This window comes from Halichoerus grypus, chromosome 14 (assembly GCF_964656455.1).
Source record: "Halichoerus grypus chromosome 14, mHalGry1.hap1.1, whole genome shotgun sequence".
NCBI lineage: Eukaryota > Metazoa > Chordata > Mammalia > Carnivora > Phocidae > Halichoerus > Halichoerus grypus.
In genome coordinates this window covers 12,818,674-12,839,639 of record NC_135725.1, presented here as the reverse complement: position 1 = coordinate 12,839,639, position 20,966 = coordinate 12,818,674, and the positions used below count along the sequence as shown (strand labels likewise).

The 20,966-nt window shown below is 45.5% G+C and overlaps 1 protein-coding gene across 8 annotated transcripts in view; it reads left to right on the top strand.

Annotated features, from left to right (window-relative positions):
• Nucleotides 1-20,966, top strand: part of TRPM3 (transient receptor potential cation channel subfamily M member 3) — a 493,595-nt gene that overhangs the window by 465,793 nt on the left and 6,836 nt on the right. For all 8 annotated transcript variants that reach the window (XM_078061329.1, XM_078061328.1, XM_078061333.1 and 5 more), the window contains 3 exons: nt 12,779-12,929; nt 13,048-13,247; nt 15,127-15,259. In XM_078061329.1, coding sequence (XP_077917455.1) covers nt 12,779-12,929; nt 13,048-13,247; nt 15,127-15,259 — 484 coding nt within the window. The remainder of the gene's footprint in view (nt 1-12,778; nt 12,930-13,047; nt 13,248-15,126; nt 15,260-20,966) is intronic.

The following is a 20,966-nucleotide window of genomic DNA, read 5'->3' as shown; positions in this document are numbered from 1 at the left end:
AGGTGGTCATGTCAGAATGGCCCAATACTTAATCAACTTAATTTACACCAGGATTCTCTTAGGCGGAGAAGAAAGAAAATAGCCAAATGTTGCCTGTCTGGCAAATTAACTTTTTACAATGTCATTGCATAATATGACCTAAACCTTTACTAATGTGAACTGCCAACTGAATCCAAATTAGCAACAACAACAACAACAACAAAAATCTGTACTACATAATTTTAAGAAATGTAATTCCATTATTTTTACATGTATACCATATGTTAAATTAAGCTAGCTGTGGATTGCCTAGCAAGAAGATTCTACACAAATGAAGGGTTCCAGACTCTAAAGTAACTCCAGTCTTGAGCACTAAGTAATTCAGACTGCCAAATTTACACAAAGATGGAAACCTCCTTGGTTTTACCTCTTCAAATCTCAAAATAGAACAAATTAAGTACCATTGTTCATGGATCAATATTCTGGGTCAGTTGTGTGGAAATACAACTTAGACTAGAGACAGACCTGAACAAGGCACAGGTACCCAAAAAATCCATGCATTCATATGAAAACTTAATTAATTAAATGAAAAGAGCACCACAATGAATATATTATTGGCACCGCTCTGCCCACTGGGCCCTGTATACCTGTCATAATGATGGCAATTCTCTCCGATCCTGAAGCACAAAACATGACTGTGAACATCTCAATTGATCTCAGATGCTCCCACACTTCCACCGGTTGGTAAAGCCGGATCCCTTTGCTTGATATTCCTCAACTCCACATCATATTGTGATCTGGGATCAGTTGGAGCAGTGCATATCCATGGCAACCATGGATATAACCAGTTCCTTCGCTCACCTAGTAACGTGAAGGAATAGGCTAATTGTTCATGACACACAGCAAAACAAGATTTGGCTTTGTTCATTGATCATACATTATTTGAGGCCCTTCCTCGGCCTCTTCCCAACAGAGATCCTACTGCAAACCCAACACCATGATGCTAAATGAAGCCATCAGTCACAGTGGGTGCGAACAGCTATGCCTAAGCCCAGTGCTTATGCTTGGGCCCATCTGCACCTCCTAGTGAAGTGGGGAGATCTCTGTGTCCAGGGGTTAAAAACAGCCTGTTTACACAGGTGACTTGGATAAGGGAGACCTGAAGAGGACTGAAATCGAGTCTTCAAGCCTACAAGATGAAGCAGCTTGTCCAACACTCTATGAATGGCACATCCTGGCCAGGAACTAATTGTTCATGCCTCTTGCAAAAAAATATCAGTTTACTCATTTCCAAAAGCAACAGTGGACAGTCAATAAAATGAAAACTGGGCTTTGTAATTTCTTGCACTATATTTGTGGTGATCAATCTATATTTTCCATTTACATTGAATGTATTATCCACAGAGATGTGGTTCTAAAGTAAGCATGTTGGCCAAAAATTACTTATGCTCAAACTTACTCTCAGAAGTCTTTATACAGAGTATTCCCTATGGACATCACCCTTTGGGGCCCCTGACCCAGACAAAAGAATGAAACACAAGGAAAGTCTATATGAAGATGTCTGGACATTCAACTTTAACATAGAGAAATGAAACAGTATGGTAGCTAAGATGATAGAATGTCTTAGGTTTGAATACAGGCTCTTGAGGCCTCTTACTAGCCATGTGCCATTGAGCAAGTGACTTCCTATTTGTGTCTCAGTTTACTTATCTGTAAAATGGACATAATAGTACCTACCTGTTATGGACTTAATTATTTCTCCCAAAATGTATGTGTTGAATCCCTAACCCCCAGCATGACTGTGAGGAGACCCTCAGAAGGTAATTAGGTTTAGAGATGAGAGGGACCCTCATGATGAGATTAGTGCCCATTTAATAAGAGATAGGGGAAGGCTTGCTTCCTCTCTACCATTTGAGGACACGATGAGAAAATGGCCATCTGCAAACCAGAGAGAGGGCTCTCACTGGAGAACTGATTCACCTGGCACCTCGGTCTTAGGCTTCCCAGCCTCCAGAGTTGGGAGAAGTTAATATCTGTTGTGTAAGCCCCCCCAGTCCGTGGCATTTTGTTAGGACAGTTTGACCTCACTAAGACACTACCTTATATTTTTTTTTCTCATATTTTTTTAGGAGCTGAAATCTATAAAGCATGCAGAATAATTCCTGGGATATAGCAAGTGTTTTATTAATTGTCAAATGGAATTTTAAAAAGTAAATGAACAGATGAGAAATCCTCAAGTGTTTCTTGGAGGATTTTCACCATGTTGTCTTAACATTCAGCCTCTGTAACCTTAATATCTTTTTTATAAACGTATTTGTTATTACGATGATTAAATGAGCTAATATATGTGAAAGCATTTGGCATAGAATCTGACATAGAATCTCCGAGATGGTTCTAACTACAGTTTGTTTGCTATATAATTCTAAATCCTTGCTGTACCTGAGTTTGAAACTTGTTTCATCAGACCCATATCAACCCTGTTCTTTGAAAGGCCATAGATGAACATCCGCCTTATGTCTGTGCACGTTGGCGTATCCTCTTGTGGCCCCCTGGAACAATGATCGCTCTCATTCCATCGGACATTGGTTTTCTCTTGCCTTAAGTAGCACTGCATCTCTCACTGGGTTTTGATTGTAGCCAGGTCAGACATTAATGCACACAGGGGATCGGCTCCTCTGTATCTTGCTAGCTAACTTAGCAGTCAAGCTGAACTTGACCCCACAACTCTCTTTTAGCTCCCCTCACTCCTCTGTTCCCGGGTGTGGCTGCGCTCACACACACGTGTGTATGTGTCATCACCGAGCGGGCAGCACAGAGCCTGCATGTTCATCATTCTCCTTTGACTCAGTGGTGTACAATATATGGGGAAAGAAAGAACATTCAGTTATAAACTCCCCACGTTTGTAGCCCACAAGCTCGTCCACCAGAAAGCCCAGAGAACACCCTTTGCTTCATCGTTAGGCAAGGGATAGAGTGGGGAAGCCCAACTCCGCTTGTAATTTAACGTTCAGATTCTCCCGAAGGTCTGGCTACGGGAAATGCCACCACCCGGGGTTATTTGGAGTGGAGCTGCGAGAAGCATAAACTTGTTAAAAAATGGGGTGGCCGTGTTTTTAAAAAAAACACAAATACAGGTTAGCTGTCACATCAGTGGTGGTTTGTGCTTTGTGCAGTGACAAAGTGAAGTCATCTTATCCTCCAGCACGCTAAGCAACAGTCAACTCAGCAGTTCATTTGCGAAAACAGCCCCATCCGTGGGTGGGGTGGGGAGTACCCAGGTCTGAGAGGAAAATACAGTCGCTACAAAACCCTCTCTTTCACTTACAGAAGCAATCACAACCTTCCTGTCTTTGGGAACTGTGAACTTAAATCCACCCTTTCTCTTCATAAACCGTGCGAGAGCTGCGCACACCGCTGAGTACAACTGTCCACGCATTTTTCAGACTAACCGCTGGCCACAGCTTTTGGTTGGGAGTCCTGCACCAGGAAAGGTTAAGACACTTGAGGAATCGAGGGGGTCCGCCTGTCCCTGAGCTTGTTGGGGGGTACAGCCATTGGCACTAAGCAGCTGCGGCTAAGGGGTTTCGCTGCAACCAGAAAAGGCGGGTTTGTGTTCCGAAGCCATCGGTGGGAACCCTGTTCCCTCCCCCAGGCTCACAACGTGAACGTTTCTTCTGTCTAGAAAAGGTGATTTCGCTCAAGTCGGATTAGAAATCAGCTCTCCCTAAGCAGGCGGCTGTTTGGTCAGTAAAGGCAGGACAGCTCTTCACGTGGGTGGGATTGTGGGCACAGGTTTTGATGAGCACCCCGTTGCTCTCTGGCAGGGGGTTGCAGAGGGGAGTCCGAGAGTCCCTGTTGCAGAGTGCGCAGGACCAAAATTCAGCCGGCTTCAGCCCTCCCACCTGGGGACAGGGGTTTGGTCCGGATTTCATTTAAGGGCATCAGGGAGCTGTTGAGAAAAAAACAGAAGCCATGAAGAGAGGGCTTATTTAGTAGGACAAGAAACCATCAGGCAGGAGCTAAACTGGGTGAAGGGGAATTACTGGTTCTTTAGAGCCAAGAAGGATGACAGTAAGTAATAGCACCTTATCACTCTCTGACTGGATCCTGGGAGGTCCTGCCCAATGCCCCACATAATGCCCTCCCTCCACCCCTCAGTACTCTTCCTTCTTCTTCAGCTCCAGTCCCCTGCACTACTTCACACACAAGAACGCGCATGTGGCTCACAGAATGCAGTAGGCACGCGACGACCCCAGGGCCTTTGCACGGGCTGTGCCTGCTGCCTCAAGCACCCTGTGGCCAGAAAGCCTCTTGGCCAACCCCCTCATCTGCTCCCACATCTCCTTCTCAGTATGGCTCCCAGCCACCCACACGCCCTCCTGATCCTTCTTGCCCTGCCCTTGCCTTGCCCTTTTTTCTTCCACATTGCTTATCACCTACACACCACTTCGTTTACTCATTTATTATGCTATTGTTTATTTTCTGCCCCCCCACTGCCCCCCCACGCCCCCTTTCCAGGCGCAGGCTGTGGAAGGGCAGGGGTCTCTGGTGTGCCATCGCTGGTGTACCCTAAGCCCTCAGAACAGGCTAGAGACTCTGTAAGTGCTTGAATGAATGATGAGGGAAGCTGGACGTGCATCATCATTATTAATATTATTTCTACTATTAAATGACGTCAGGCTTAGACGTGAGGACACTGAGGCTCAGATACAGGAATTGACCTACTCAGTAGTACACAGATGGCAAAATACCCAATCTAGGACTCAGACTGAGCCCACCCACGGTCAGTGCCTTGTGTCCAGGGACTACAGAACATGACTTAGTAAGATGGATCCGTTACAGGTAGATCCCCGAATGGGAAATGTACGCCAATGTGCTCATTTACAATATTCAAACCATGATTAACAGCAGAATGCTTTTCCCATCCTGCACTTCTCTGTCCCCCCACCTTGCGTCTCCACTTGACCCGCACCCGAGTTTCTTATTTTTAACAGATCTCTCGTTTAAGGTGAAAGTGTTGATTGTAACGGGCGTGCGTCAGTGTTGCCCTGGGAGAGAAAAAAGTTGTTAATCTACTATATGTAGGTGTGCTGCCCCCAACTGTGTACCAGAATCACAATGCTGTTAGATGCAGTATACAGCTGGGCTAGTACTCACAACGTGGAAGCAAGCGATGGGAACCGGTGAGCCCGCCCCCGGGGAGTTTAAGTTTAAGCAGAACGTGCACCAACTATGATCTGGATTCTCTGCTGTTTGAGGAGCACCCGTAGCAGTGTGAAAAGCTCACGTTTTAACAGTAAACAGAGACCAGGGGGCAGCCTGGCCTTAAGGTAACAGGAGCGGGGGTGCGGTGAACAGAGCCCGGGCAGGAAGGGACCGCGGGCCACACGAGGGAAATGTGCCAGCACACAGAGCCAGGCGCATGATCTGTGAGTATAAATGCGTCTCTTGCGTTGTTGCTTACCAGGGAATTCGTAAAGAATGTCAGCAGGAACTCGTGTCTGCTTGTAAATGCTTTACTGAGTATTAGGGGCCACATTGATTGTTTCCCTTGAAGTCATGTAACTCCGGGGGCACGATCCCATGGGAATCGGCGGGAGCCATGGATCATTTTTGTGGAGCCGGCCTAGCTTCGTGTCCGTGATGTACATCCACACAGAGACATGAACAGTCCGGCTCTCTGGACTGATCCTTCTCGGCACAGAAAGCCCTGCAGGAAGATTGCTGGTTCTTTTGATAAGACACTCCCTCTTGAAGAAGAGCCTGGCTCTTCCCTCTTCAGACACCTTATGGAATAGATGTGTGGGTTTCTGAAAAATCACGCAATCCCTTTTCAAACAAAAACAAGAAGCATATTCCTGTGGCATGATGGCTACGGTGGGGTGGACCCACTGGGGAAACCTTCCCCGGTTAAGGCAGTGAGAATGGATTCAAGCTCCCCACATCTGTGATGGAAGGGGAGGGGATATTGTTGCCACATGAGGAGCTGGGACAGGAAACTCCCAGTCAAGAATGACAGTGGGGATGGATGGTGGCACATAGATCTGGGAGAGTAAATCATTTATTTGACTTTTTCTCAGGCTTTTGTTTTGGTCTGAAGAAGAAAAAAGCTCATCTAATCCTAGTTTTTTAGGCAAATATCAAAAGGAGTGAGGTGAGCCCTCAGTAAAATTGTAAGTTAAATGCTTTTTATTTCTGTCCTTCCAAACCTTTCCCTGAGCCCCCTCCCTAACTGCCATGAATTCCCAGTGCTCTGGATCATTGTCCCCTCTGATGAAACTTCTAGCCCCAGACGCTGATTCTCTCTAAGGTGTTAATGACTGTCCTCAATGAGAGAAAAATGGTAATTGTGAGAAAACAAAACCCACTCAAACTAGAATAAATGGAGAAAGACCAACCATCAGTGTATAAGAGGAAACCTCAGAGACATTCAAAGACAGGAAACAAAGCATGACGTGAGCTGACTGGAAATGAAACTGGAAGTGGTTTGGGGGAGCAAGACTCTGAAGACATGACCGCTCTCGTCTGCTTTTCTCACCACTTCCCTCCAGCCTCAGTCAATCAGTCATCTCCCTGTCTCTCCCCTTTCCTTCCTCCCCTCACTCCTGCTCCTTCTCTTCCGATGGCTTGCTTTCCTTTGACATGATCTAACTTTGGCCTGACTCCAGTGATCTTTCAGTGAAGTCCTGGCATCCTCTCCCTAAAGTTCCTGCACCTCAGTTTAAGTTCTAAAGACAGAGTCTGATTAGTCATTGGTCATTCAGTGAATTTGCTCCTCTTTGGGTAATGATGGGAATGGCCTCAAACTGGGAGGGGCGGGGGGGAGGGGGTGGTAGTGAAGAACTTAGGGCTTTGTCCACCTTGAAAGGCAGGCTGCCTGTCCTAGCTGTGAGCAGTGCAAAGGAAGTTGAGTGTGTGTATCAGGTATATATTGACATTATCTGTTGGCCATGGATATGGACATTACCTATTGATAAAGCTATGGGACACACCACCCCAGAAGGTGGTGGCTTAAAGCTGTAAGCATGTATCAAGCTCAGGAGGATGTGAGTTGGCTGGACAGTTCTCCTGGTCTTGGCTGGGCTTGGTCACGTGCCAGGGACTCAGCTGGCTGTCAGCTGATCCAGAACAGCCTGAGCTCCAACAACAGAAATGACTGGAATCAGAGGCCCATGTGTTTCATCCTCCAGCAAGCTAGCTAGGGCATGTTCCTCATGGTTATGACTGGGGTGGAAGAGTGGAAACAGAAACACTCAAGGGTTTTTCCTAGCTTCTGTATGGATCACATTTGCTAATATCCCATTGGCCAAAGACACTCACATGGGCAAACCCAGAATCAAGGAGCAAAGAAATAATTTCTACCTGCTTAGTGAGAGAAACTTCCAAATCGTATGGCAAAGGAGCTTGGATATGGGGGGAGGAGAGAAACTGGAGCTATTAATACAGTTGATCCAGTGTGTCATGGCAACAAACTCACGGACATGTGTGACAGGCTACATCCTGCCCCAGCAAGACTTGCCCAGAATCTTCCTGATACTAATTACCGATCCCAAAGAATGAATTACCAAGGAAGCTTCTCAAATAACAGCAAAAAAATGACAGTTTTGTCTCCAGGTAAACCATGTATAGAATAGCAAGACCACAGAACCAAGACAACAGAGGGAATTGAATTTTTCCCCATAATGCATGCCCTGCCCCCACCCACAACTCACACATGACCTACCTAGGCTTGTGACATTCTGCTTTCTAATTCACCGGATGAAAAAATGAGGCGTATTCAGTTTAATAGTGCTTTTTAAGTAGCTCAAGGCTGAACATGTGTGCAAATAGCAAGTAGACCAGAAACCCTGAAGAGTCAAAGCCTTTGTCGTTGGTGCCCCCCACTCCCCGATGGTGGCTGGGTTCCATGTCAGGCAGTGGGTGCTAATTATTTGATTGCTTTTGTGCCAGGAGTGGAAAGAACAAGTGACCTACAGTTAGCTCCAGGGATAGATGATCCAGTCTGAGAGTTATTCTGGTCTTTTGCTCCTCGTCACAGAAACACAGAATAATAGAATAACAGGGCTAGATGGGCTTGGAAATCATCTAGTCCAGCATTTTTCAATTGTTAGTCACATAAACCATTCATTGTTTTGTAGAAATGCGTTCTACTCTTTGATGGTTTTAGAGATACTGGCTTCTTTTTCAAACCTAAATTATTTTTGAAAATGTATTGTCACGGCCATAAGTTGAAAAATCAGTATGATTTGATAGAAACAGAAGATAACCATAAAATAAACAGAATGACAGCCACGTTGTTATGAAATTCTGTCCAGTTGTTTGAGCCTTCAGCCTGCCCAATTTTCACTAACAAGGGAGTTTAGCAAACACGAAGGAAGTGTTACAGAAATATTATCCCCAAACTGACGTATTCTCTGTGATGGCGTCAAGGAGATCAAAGCGGATTTGAAAAGGTCATCAGTTTCTCACTCTCCGATTCAGTGTTATTTAGTGCCCTGCCCCTGTATTCTAAAATCGTCTCGGACTTCCTGAGTAGTTGTGTGTGTCCCATGCTGTAGGGAATAGCCATGGTCCTGGTCCCTCCATTCACAGATGGAGAAACTGAGACCTCCTCTCGCTCCTTCCTGACGGTTACCTTTGTGCTACGTCACTACTACTTTGCTTCTTACCTAGCAGTTTGGCTAGGGGGAGGGAAAAGAAATGACCCACAAAAGAAGTCAAAGGCAGGTGGTGCTTTTGACTCTACAAAGTTGGAGCTTCCCTGGTTTTCTATTACGCCTGCTCTTCCTGTTCTCCATTACTGGGCGACAAGATGGTAGCCCTCTTGAAAGAAACAAAAAGTTGCCCCACACTTCCATAAAGAAAACTCCTGTCTGGCTCCACCACCATCTAAGACGTTTAGATCAGGAACTTCTAGAAGGATGTAGCCATACGAAGGAAGGCATCTCTAGTTATCTTGCCCAAAAAAAGCGTTGTGTGAGAAAAGAGCAGAGCCATCTAAATCTAATTCATCCTTGGAGTAAGCCATAGGAGCTGAGCTAATGGAATTCTAAATCCTCTGGCAAACTGTATGGATTTTCGAAAGGAGGTGGCGAAATCCTCTTTGTCCTGTTATCTTCTCAAGATGGATTTTTAGTTGAAAATCCTTTCTTTAAAAAAAAATATAGGATAAATGTAGTCATACACTCAGCTAAGCTCTTTATTCCATTGCCTGTGATCTGGAATAAGCTTTTGAGATGTTTCTTCAGACAGGAGGGGAAGGGACAATCTTGGAGAAATATCCTTCTTCATCATATTTTTAAGGATGACGCTGATTGTATCAAACACTGCTTAATGTTTCATTTTAAATTTCTGTTACTCTTTGGGGAAAAGGTAGTGTGTACATTAAAAAAAAAAATGTTTCGGGGCGCCTGGGTGGCTCAGTCGTTAAGCGTCTGCCTTCGGCTCAGGTCATGATCCCAGGTCCTGGGATCGAGCCCCGCATCGGGCTCCCTGCTCCACGGGAAGCTTGCTTCTCCCTCTCCCACTCCCCCTGCTTGTGTTCCCTCTCTCACTGTGTCTCTCTCTGTCAAATAAATAAATAAAATCTTTAAAAAAAAAAAGTTTCTTTTCCCCATATATTATAGGATGAAATCAAAAGGGCATGCATCTTAATCTTTGCAACGTGGGTGCCTACATCTGATACCTATAATGTGAATCAAATTTCTTTCTTCACACTCCGAATTTCAGTGTTCGATACATTTGTTACCTCGTCTGAACAGCTCAGGCCATTATTCATGTTGATGGAAACAAAAAAAATTCCGATGTCTATCAGCTTGTGTCTGCATTTGTTTATAATAGAAAGACTCCCCTCCACCCTATGTTGGCCCTTTCTTCAGAGGCATAGTGGGAACTGCGTAGTCAAGAAGGCTTTCATGGACCTCCTGACTCTGTTCTTTCTGTCTCTGAGATCCTGACAGGGATCCTAAAGCTCTCTGAGCCTCCGTTCTTCGTCTGTAAAATGAGGATAAGTATATCTATTGTGTCAAAATGTTGTCACGATTCAAATAAGGTGATATAAGTAAAGCTCATAGCACAGGGCCTGATATTTAAGCATGCACTAGGTGGTCACTACTATTATTATGTATTACTACCTTGGAAAGGCCACATGAGATAAATCAGAGTACTTACAGGCTGTGGGGCCAGAGAGAAGACAGGACTCACTTCGTCATTCATCACCGCATCTCCAGTTCCAGTTGCGCTGGCCCGTAGCAAGAACTTAGTATTTTTTGGATGAATGTTTGAATGGTTCTGGCATTATCCCTCATTAGCTGTGTGATCTTGGGTAAGGCATGTCACCCCTCGTGAGGTGCCCAGAGCAGAGCCTGGTACATGCTATGCTTTCCCCAGTCTCTACTGTCCTTCACTTATGAGGATCCCAGGTAAAGAACCGGGACCAGCATTTCCTGGGGAAGATGGCAAGGAAGATTTTATTCAAGAGGGCGGAGCTACTACAATGGCAGTTCGCGATAGGAGAGAGAGATCGGCCCCGCTCTGAATGCAGCCAGGGAAACTGGAAATCTATGGGTAGGTCAGTAGATGGAAAATCAGGAAGAGGAAATACCAGGGTAAGGGGGATCTGGCCCTACCAGCCAAACCCGCTTCTTGGCGAGGGCTGGCCAAAGGTGATCAAGACACAGGCTGGGGAATGGTGGAGGATGAGAAAATGGACCAGATATTGATGGTGATGAGTTATTAAGGGTGGGAATTCTAGCCAAACTGGCGTAGCAGGATTCTTGCTGAAACTGACAATGAAGAGACAAGAGTCCAGGCCCAGCTGAAAAAAGAGCCTGAGCAGAGCTTAGCCAGGCAGAGAGTCTCTGTCAATACGTACCCCAGTCTTGGCTGGAAAGGGCCAGAAAGTGAGCTGGGTGGGCTCCAGAAAGCTCCAGAGTGAACATTGAAAACTGAACAGGATGTACCCGGGTGGAGCATGGGAGTGGGAGCGAGGTTTCAGAGGGGCCTTCTGGAAGCAAAAGAAGCATGGCTGAAAATCAGGAAGGAAGAGAGAGCATGACATTTCTAGGAACCTCAAGAGACTCAGTCCAGTTTGTATGCTGAGGGAGGGGTAGGAAGTGGCAAGAGATGACACGGGGCCAGCCACCGTCAGGGTTCAGACTTCATCCTGAAACACGTGGTGTCCTCCATCACTGGGTTTTCCTTCCAAGGGAGTAAATGATCAGCGCCTTCCAGAGGACTCTCTTGTTTAGTGCCCCAACCTCCAATAACAACGATGCCTGCTGTTGGAACTCACCTGACTCCAGCACACAATCGCCTTGCAGGCTGATCCAAAGGAAGCATCTTTTCTGGCCATAAAAAACAAGCTCTTAGTGTCCTGACATTATTAAACCCCTCTTAGGCTAAGAACGTGCATTTTTGGACTTGAGAGCATACGCTTGCCAGCCTGAGTCTAGCTCAGTGGACTCTCCTGAGTGGCACCTGGGAAGTTTTAAAAGAAATATCTACCCTTGCCTGGGCCACCCTCAGAGATTCGGATTCAGTTGTCTGGGAGTGGAACGGGGCATTGGCGTGTTTAAAAGCTCCCCAGTGCAGCCAGGGTTGCGAACCATAATGGAGTGCACCGCACAGCAACGTTAGCTCTTGAGAAGGGAATGGACCTCCCTTGCCAGATACTCCAGCCGAGATTCTGGGCCAACATTGCAAACCTTCCTGGCAGATCTTCAAAAGCTGCCTGTAGTGACTGTTGAGACCACTGCATGCCCCACCCGCTTCGCACAGACAGGCCGCCTTCGAAGGCCAACATCCGGCAGCTGGAGAGGGAGAGCGACCTCACCTCTCCCCGCTCACCTCGGGGCGTGATCTCACTCCCCGGCCACGTTCTCTGTGCAGCACTAAGGAGCTCTGTCAAGGATTTGCCTTTCCGCTAATTTACCTGGAAACTCCAAGCAGGCCTAATTAGCACATTACTCACCCTTCCCCAGTCCCACACATCACCTCCCTCCTCACCCCCACCTCCAGAAATTTCTTCCCCCGCCCCTCCCCACTTGCCCATTTATTCAGTGCAGTGGGGTTTCGTGCCCTGGGCCCTTGAAAAGCACATTTTGGGAATGGAAGTGCTACTGGAAGAAGGCAGGTAACTAAGGTCTTCAGGGTCCCAGCTCACCTCTCATTGGCCTCCCGGCGAAATGCCATCCATCAGGGGCACTGAGCGACAAGCCCTCCAAATACTTCCCAAGGCGCTGCCCTGTTTTATGCCTTCCACGCTGAGACAGCAGATCGTTAGCTCGGAGCCCCTGGGTTGTTTCCCTCAGCAATTAACTGCTGCCCTGGTGTTAATTCCAATCAATAATCCCCCTGCCATAGCTCTTACAGCTGCCTGGAGGCTGCGACCTCCATAGCACATTTTGGAAGTAACTTGCTGGGGCAGTGACCCCTAGCCTCTCCCCAGGAAAGCCCTCACCAGGCTTCCTCATGACAGCAAGTATCCTTCAGTGAGTGTCGGGGGCAAGGGACAGCATGAGCAAGCAGGGGTCCTAACACCTCTTTCATGTCCTGTGACAACTCAGGAGACAGACCAAACCAGCTCCCCTCTGGTATCCCTTGGGATATTCACAAAGCTTTCATTTTTCTATTTTGGCTTTTTTAAGAATTCTTTTGTTTTTTTTCTGTTTGTTTTGAGATGGCTGTCTTTTTCCTCCATCTAAAAAAACCCTCTCTCATTCAAATCAGTCCCCCCCCCTTTTTTTTTTTTATCAGAGAACCACGGTTTCTCATTTCTTGCTTCTGTTGCTTCTTTTAGCTCCCTGTGGACAGAATGAGACCCGGGAGGATGGCAAAATAATCCAGTTGCCTCCCTGCAAGACGGGAGCCTGGATTGTGCCGGCCATCATGGCCTGCTACCTTTTAGTGGCGAACATCCTGCTGGTCAACCTGCTCATCGCGGTGTTTAAGTAAGTGGGTCCTTCCTCAGAGGACTGGGGATGGAGTGGGAGGCTGGGGGAGGGCAGGCTCTGGTGCCTCAGAAAGGAGTGGAGCTTCTCACTTGATTCTCTCTCATCTCTATTTCAGCAATACATTCTTTGAGGTAAAATCAATATCCAACCAAGTGTGGAAGTTTCAGAGGTATCAGCTCATCATGACTTTCCATGAAAGGCCAGTTCTGCCCCCGCCTCTGATCATCTTTAGCCACATGACCATGATATTCCAGCATCTGTGTTGCCGATGGAGAAAACACGAGAGCGACCCAGATGAGAGGGACTATGGCCTGAGTAAGCTTCGGGTGACAGCCCTGGGCCACCACAAAGTAGGAATTCCTACTACCTCCTGCAGACAGTCATGTAGGACCCCGTGCCCACCTGGTTCCTCTGGCATCCCGCAGACTGCTGACAGCTCTGAACACTCGGGAGGGCCCTGGAGGGTGCGCTTCCATGGGAAACAGTGCTGAAAAGACATGAGAGGCTGAAATGGAGCATTCGTAGCCTCACATCTTTCTTAGGGAATAAAACCAGTCCTCCGGCAGAGCTGTTTTAGCACCTTCACAGGTTCTAAACTTCGTGCCATCCAGAGAGGCCCCACCACAAAATATATGCACCGTATTAATGTGCTCCCGACGCTACATTATATATAAGGCAGACATCATTACCTGGGTTGAGTTGGGTTGCAGGTGACTAAGTTTGATTCTCCATGATCATTTCTGGAGCTATCATTTTTTGGGGGTCTTAAACATTCCCCAAGTCTTAGGAAGTCATGTATGACTTCATGAGGAAACCAGCCCTGCTCTCTATTAGTCAAAGGAAAAACAGAAAACGCTCCACCATCCACATTCTACCCAGTGTTTCTAAAAGGAGGCTCTATTGGCTTTGGGGTGGAATAATTCTTCAGTGTGTGGGATTGTCCCACACGTTGCAGAAGATTTAGCACATCCGGCCTCCACACATTGAATACCAGTAGCTCCTGCAGGTCCCTAAATGTCCCTCACTACCCCACCCACAGTTAAGAACCACTGAGAATCAAGCCCCGTACAAGCAAGCTCCTGTGGTTTCTCAAAGTGTGTCAAATAGACCGCCTATACTAAATCTACTGAACCAAAGCCTCTGGGATTGTGGCCCAGGAGGTACCTCTCGGTGATCACTAGTGCTCTAAAGCTCAAACCAAAGCCACTTCCTCAACTGCTTCTCGAAGTCTGAAGCTTTTAACAACTTCCCTGACAAAGCAATGCCCAACTTCGTTCTAGACATTAAAACTAGAGAGTTGAAGAGGGCCAGGAATTCCAGAATTCACTGTTTCCACCAAAAACACAAGTCTAGGCAAATAGAAAGCTTCGAGGGAAAAAGGTTCAAATTTCCACTAGGCTCTTCCTACAGTGTATCACTAATGAATTACTCTCCCTGATAGTAACAGAAAACCAGACTAACAACAACACAAATCAATAAAGTTCTATTTTTCTCAAGTAATAAAAAATGAAGAGGGTCCAGAGCTCAGCAATGGCTCCCTGAAGTCAAAGACCCCGAGTCCTGTTTTTAGGTTCCGCTATTCGTTATTGCACTGTCTTACCTCGTGGTAGCAAAATAGCTGCTGTGTTCCCAGTCATCACATTCATGTTCAAGGCAGGAAGAGGGGGAAAGGTGAGACAATGTAGAGAGAAGCAGCTACCTCTGAATAGTTTATCAGGAAAGCAGAACCTCTTCCCAGCACACCACCCCTCCCTGCAGCAGACTTCTTTCTCTGGAGCCGAACTGGGTCCTGTGGGTGCTACCAACTTTAGAGGGCGCTGGGGGGGGGGATGTGGCTTTCCAGCCTCAGCTGTGGGTGTCTGCCTCACTCCGCAAACCAGAAATTGAACTTTTGAGTAACCTGCTTTTTCTTTGATTTAGCTCCTTTCTCAGCCTTACAGTATGTATAATCTAACCAGTCCCTGCAGTGAACCAGATACACTGAGGACAACTTCAGGGCTCCATAGTGAGTCTAACGCACGGGAGGAGGACAGTGACAGAGGTTGCCCAACTGGGTTTGGATTTAGCTTGCGACTTCGTAAAGAATCTCAGCCCCTTTTCTTAACCTTGATTAAATGAGGAATGTCATTAGGCCCACAGATCTGATGCCATTGCTTATCCTTCCTGTCTTATATCTCTCCCTTTTTTTCCACAGAACTGTTCATAACTGATGATGAGCTCAAGAAAGTACACGATTTCGAAGAACAGTGCATAGAGGAATATTTCAGAGAAAAGGATGATCGATTCAACTCGTCCAATGATGAGAGGATACGGGTGACTTCAGAAAGGTACGTTCCATGGGCACGTGCCTCTCACAAGGATGTTTTTTGTCGTGGCATGCCTTATTGATTGTTTTTGTTTGCACAGTCCCCCAAAACAGAGATCCCCCTTGTGTTTATTCTTATTGTCTAAGCTTATGAGAGAATGGAACATTGTCTGAAGCATTTACAGACCAAAATCCCATACTTATAGATCCTGGACTTCTCCAGGAGGCAGTAGCACCCACTCTCCTGTACACTAGGTTGTTGAGTCTAGGACAGGGCTTGCTGGCTCAGACTAGAAATTGGAATGTTCCAGCCCAGACACCAACCATGAGAGACTCAGCCCAATGCAAGGGTCTCCAGCAGGTTGGTGTTTCATGTAGATCTCTGGGCATCTTTTCAGGAGGAGTAGAACAGTCCTCGTATGTGGTTTATATGGGTGTCCAGTGCCTTCTGAATCAACAGCAGCGAGAGACGTGTGAATTAGTTACAATAATGGGTGAGGGATTTTTTTCAGAATTATTTTGTTTTATTCTTTTTATAGAACAAGATAAAAGCAAAGGAAGAGAAGCAGATTCTTCTACCCAGTGGTGATATACTTTTAGATCTCACTGGCCAAATAGTTTTGTGGACCAGTAAGACTATAAGAAAAAAAAAATCCTAAAATATAAAGAAGAGAATCCTGGAAATGTAATAAATCTAGCTTAATGCAAAGGAATTTACATTTTCTGATTTTTCTCATTTGGCTGTAGACTAATAAAAACTTCATTCTGGGCTGGCATGTTCAAAACCCAGCATTTGGGAACCACTGTGGTAAAGAACGTGCAGACTATTACAAAGCATTGATGTAACTTTAAATTGTAAGCCTTTGAGATATGAAGATGGCACTATTATAAATAGTGGGAAAAGGCATTATATTGATGCCTTCAGTTGATATGATTTAGACTTCTAAGATATGAGTCAGTGACCTCGAGTTTTCAAGAAATGACATTTTATCTGCTCACCCACTTCGTACACTTTCTAGTGGCTCTGTAGAAATTACACAAGTGGCATTCTTCTGTCCCTGGCTCTTCATTTCTTTAAAGAATGCAGTCTAGATAAGCAGGTATATACACACATGCCATTGAGTGATTGTATCCATTGGTACTCAGCCAATATTAACAAAGTTTAAAGCTGTGCACACATTCTATGCACATCTGTCATTGCACAGTAGAGCATTCTAGGGTGATATGATGTGAAGCAATTTTCTGGCAAACAGAGGAAGAGGAGCTATAAATCTAAAAATCTCTCATTCTGAGGCCTTGAAAAAGCTATTTATTAATGGACATATAGCCATGTGTTTTCCAGAAAATTGTGCTACATGGACACATTGCCTATTGCTCAAACATATTTCCAAAGCATATGTACAAGAGACTTTGCAATGCTTTTTGACCTCAGAAAGCTACAGACCTGGGAGCAAAGAAAGGGAGGGGGAAGGAGTGTTGAGATGCAAGGAAGCCTTCACCTCTCTGGGGAACTGGAATGAGACGTACAGACACCAGCACCTGTGAACGTTTTGTGACCATGTCACCAATTCCTTGGAACTGGATAGAAACAGGAAGGAACTATATATAGCACCTTCACCTGAGCCTCTCACCCCCCACCTGCAAACACTTCCAGGAGACCCCTTTCCCGAGACCCTCTTCCTCTTGGGGTGGTTACAGAGCTGTGCCCTCAAGGATGATGACCTAGGTGAGCAATTCCCAGAAATTCTGGACAGATCATAGGCACCCCCTTCCTCTGTCTTCCGCATGAGCTGGCTTTCTGGAGGAACAGGGGGCTGGAGGACCAGGACAAGTTCACAACCAAGCCCAGGTGCCAGAGAAGTGAATCTAAGCCCAGGCGTCATCCTACTTCTGTTGCTTCTGTCTGTGTTTGGGGTTTGATTTTTGTTGTTGTTGGTGGTGGTGGTGGTGGTTTGTTTTGATTTGCAAGTGTACCAAAAAATAAATCTTTAAACACTAGAATTGCACTCCACAAAACAGAAACACCACAAGGTGCATCAGGGAACAAAGATCAACCAATGAAATAGAGGATCCATATTATCCGTCTCACGCATTCTCTAGGACATCGCCTTTCTGAGTGGAGTGTCAGGTGAAATCACCTGTCCTATTTACATTCAATAAATATATAAATAATAGAGATAATAAATGATAGATAATAATAGATAATATACATACACATTTGGATAGGTACATATGTTTAATTTACATAATTAACTATACACATAGTATATAGGGTATTCTATAATTCTCCCTTCATGTTAGACAGCCCCAATACAGGGATTTGAGATCAGAAAAATTAAGAGCTGGCTCTGCCCTGCTAGAAGACTTGGGAAAAAGGTTTCTTTACATAGTGAGCCCCACGCTCCTCTCCCTGCCACTGCGTGTAAAACATAACTTATTTATATAAGTTTTACTTGCAGAACCCTTTTTAGAAATACAAAGATACTTCCATAATTGTCAACTTAAATGCATCATTCCTAAGTCATATTTTTGTACCCAAATGGTATCTAAAGAGCGCAATACAATATTCGGGAGATCATTAACACCTCATAAGAATCGATTCTGAAAAATCCTTCTTTTTCCCATTTTATATATATATTTATCTTTTTCATTTTATCTCAAGACAGAACCAAGACATTGGCATGACTCCAAAAATAGCTTCCATGACAGCATTGGCCCCTGTTCTACCACCTCCCCTTTGGTTAATAACCAGCCAGGTATCCACGTTTCTCCCCTCAGCCCAGGGTGTCAACCTCCCTGCTAAAATCATAATGTACTCCATCAAAACATGATGCATCTGCGTTACTGTATTGGTCTGGATTATCAAGATAAGATGAATATTGTGCCCATAAAGTCTCCTGTTAATGAACCTATCTTTTTATTTTTTTTTTAAAGATTTTATTTATTTATTTGACAGAGAGAGACATAGTGAGAGAGGGAACACAAGCAGGGAGAGTAGGAGAGGGAGAAGCAGGCTTCCCCGCGGAGCAGGGAGCCCGATGTGGGGCTCGATCCCAGGACTCTGGGATCACGACCTGAGCTGAAGGCAGACGCTTAACGACTGAGCCACCCAGGCGCCCCTGCACCTATCTTTTTAAAGTACTCAAAAGGTACTGAGCTATTCCATAATGCTGTCTAGAATTTACGTCGAACTCATATAATTCCTAGAACTCAGGAACTTCTCATATAAGAAAAACCTTTTCCTATCTCCAGTCTCCTGGCATTTCTTTTTTATTTTCCCACTGGTTTTTAAGGGTTGCCTACGTTTTCTGGTGATCACAGCTGCAAGTTCTTTTCTGGTTTCTTTAACTCATTTAAACCTGGTGGCTCGTGGGCAACATCTGCCCACAGAGCGCCGTTGGGTTAGGCTCGCAGTGATTGTTAAAATCCATTCTGAATGCCTCTGGCCTGGGCATGTCCTCGGCTGCCACAGAATCCCTGCTTCTGTCCTCACAGCCTTCCCTACTTCACCTACCTCCTCAATCTGCCCTCCCTGTAGGCGTTTAGCTCTCAGACCCCTGACTTACAGCTTCCAGATCATCCTCCCCATCACCCCACCTGTCAAGTTCCACTTGTCAGAAGAAGTTGCAGTTTGAATTTTCTTCTCTCCAGGAACAATTTAAGCAAATAGGATATACATTGTTTCTAGCATCATTTATCTAACATTATCTTTCCTGAGCCAAAGGGCTTTGTGCCCTTTTTGCTCTTCACCTAGATCCAAAAAAAAGAATAGTCATGTGACTATTAATAGTGTATTCAACTTCTAATTTTCATAACAAAGGGAGACAAGAATAACTTAGGATATATGAGTCTTATAAGTAACAAAAACCAGTATAAGCCAAAAAAGAACTTCACCCACCTCCCAACCATATCTTTTTCCAGTGCTGATCTTTGGTATCTCCACTGACTGAGTTGGATTTAAATTGCGCTCCCTTTTTCTTCCCAGAATGACGAGGAGAAGGATGACTGGCCCAAAGGGAAGGGAAGGTGACCCTAAGGGACTTAAATAATTCACAAATTAGATACCAGTCTGTGGATACGCAAGAGTTTGCTTTATTTGTTCTGCATCATTGCCTTTCATTTGAAAACCTGTGTAAGCATACCCTGTCCCCCCACAAGAGGCCCTGTGATTGGTTCGTGTGATATGGGATTGTGTTTGCCCTTCCTCCTGTAGCCATCCTATTGCTAGCCCTCCGGGGAATATTTTTTAATTTAAATTCAATTTAATTAACATATAGTATATTATTAGTTTCAGAGGTAGAATTTAGTGATTTGTCAGTTGCATATAACACCCAGCGCTCATTCCATCATGTGCCCTCCTTACTGCCCATCCCCCAGTTACCCCAGCCCCCCACCCACCTCCCCTCCAGCGACCCTCAGTTTGTTCCCTAGAGTTAAGAGTCTCTTAGGATTTGCCTCCCTCTCAGTTGTCATCTTATTTTATTTGAGATTTAAAACAGGCATGGTGGGGCACCTGGGTGGCTCAGTCGGTTAGGCATCTGCCTTCGGCTCAGGTCATGATCCCGGGGTCCTGGGATTGAGTCCCACATTGGGCTCCCTGCCCAGTAGAGAGCCCAATGTGGGACTTTTCCCTCTCCCTCTGCTGCTCCCCCTGCTTGTGCGCCCTCTCTCTCTTTCTCTCTCTTTATCAAATAAATAAATAAATAAATAAAACAGGCATGGCCTGCCAATCCTCGTTTTTCTTTTACTGCATTTCCTTTAACCACATTTTGAGGTTATCAGGAAAGAAAATGAACTTGTAGAAAATAACAGTTCTTAAGAAATTGCATTTTGAAGCTGAAATTTTCTGTGTCATTGGCATCTTCTTGTGAATGCCCTTTTCTTCATCATATTGGCCATTACAGGCTGGCTGTCTTCTTCCCTGGGCTTTTCACCAACCCATTTCGTGCCCTCTGGTGGGGTCCTGGCTGTCCCTTTCTTGGGCATCCAGGGACAGGAGACATCTCACATCCTTCCAGGACCCCGTTGTGTCCCCCTTGTGCTTGCCTCCTGAGTGATGCTGAATAAGCCCTGTGAAGCCCAGAGACATGAAAAAGGGAAAGAAAAATAGAGTGTTCTTCCCGCACAGCATCTTCCTTTCCATGGTCCCTCTTTTTTTCCTTACTTAGTGACTTCCTGTATCTCTCTCCTTGAGACTTCCTATTGATTCATAAATTCTTACCATTCTTACCTCCGTTTTATCTCCTGAGTGGTTTGACCAGAGTCAGCAACTAGTGACTGTAATCGTGACCCAAAACTCTCGGTTTGTCCCTCACACCTATTTATATCGGTGACGCACACCCATGTACAATCACTTCTCAAAGAAATGTTTTAAGATTAAGGGAGGCACTCTGTTTATCGAAAAAACCTATGTAAATTCGATTCCAAGATCTTTTCTTCCTTTATAACTCCTGTATTAAACCTCTACAGTTATATTCATGACCTAAATGATCATACAGTTTGGTGGTTAAACACATCCAGAAATCTGGGAGAAGATGAATGAAACAGCCCATACCCCCCTCTCCCTGCCCCCCCCCCCACCCAAGTCTTACATTTCAAAACACCTCAGAGCCCACAGGAGAACCCACTGAGGAGAGATTCGGTGAAGAATAGCTCCTTGGTCCTGTTCTAGCTGTCTTCCCCACCACCTCCCACTGTTCCATTCCCCGGGGCCATGCTCCTTTCCTTTG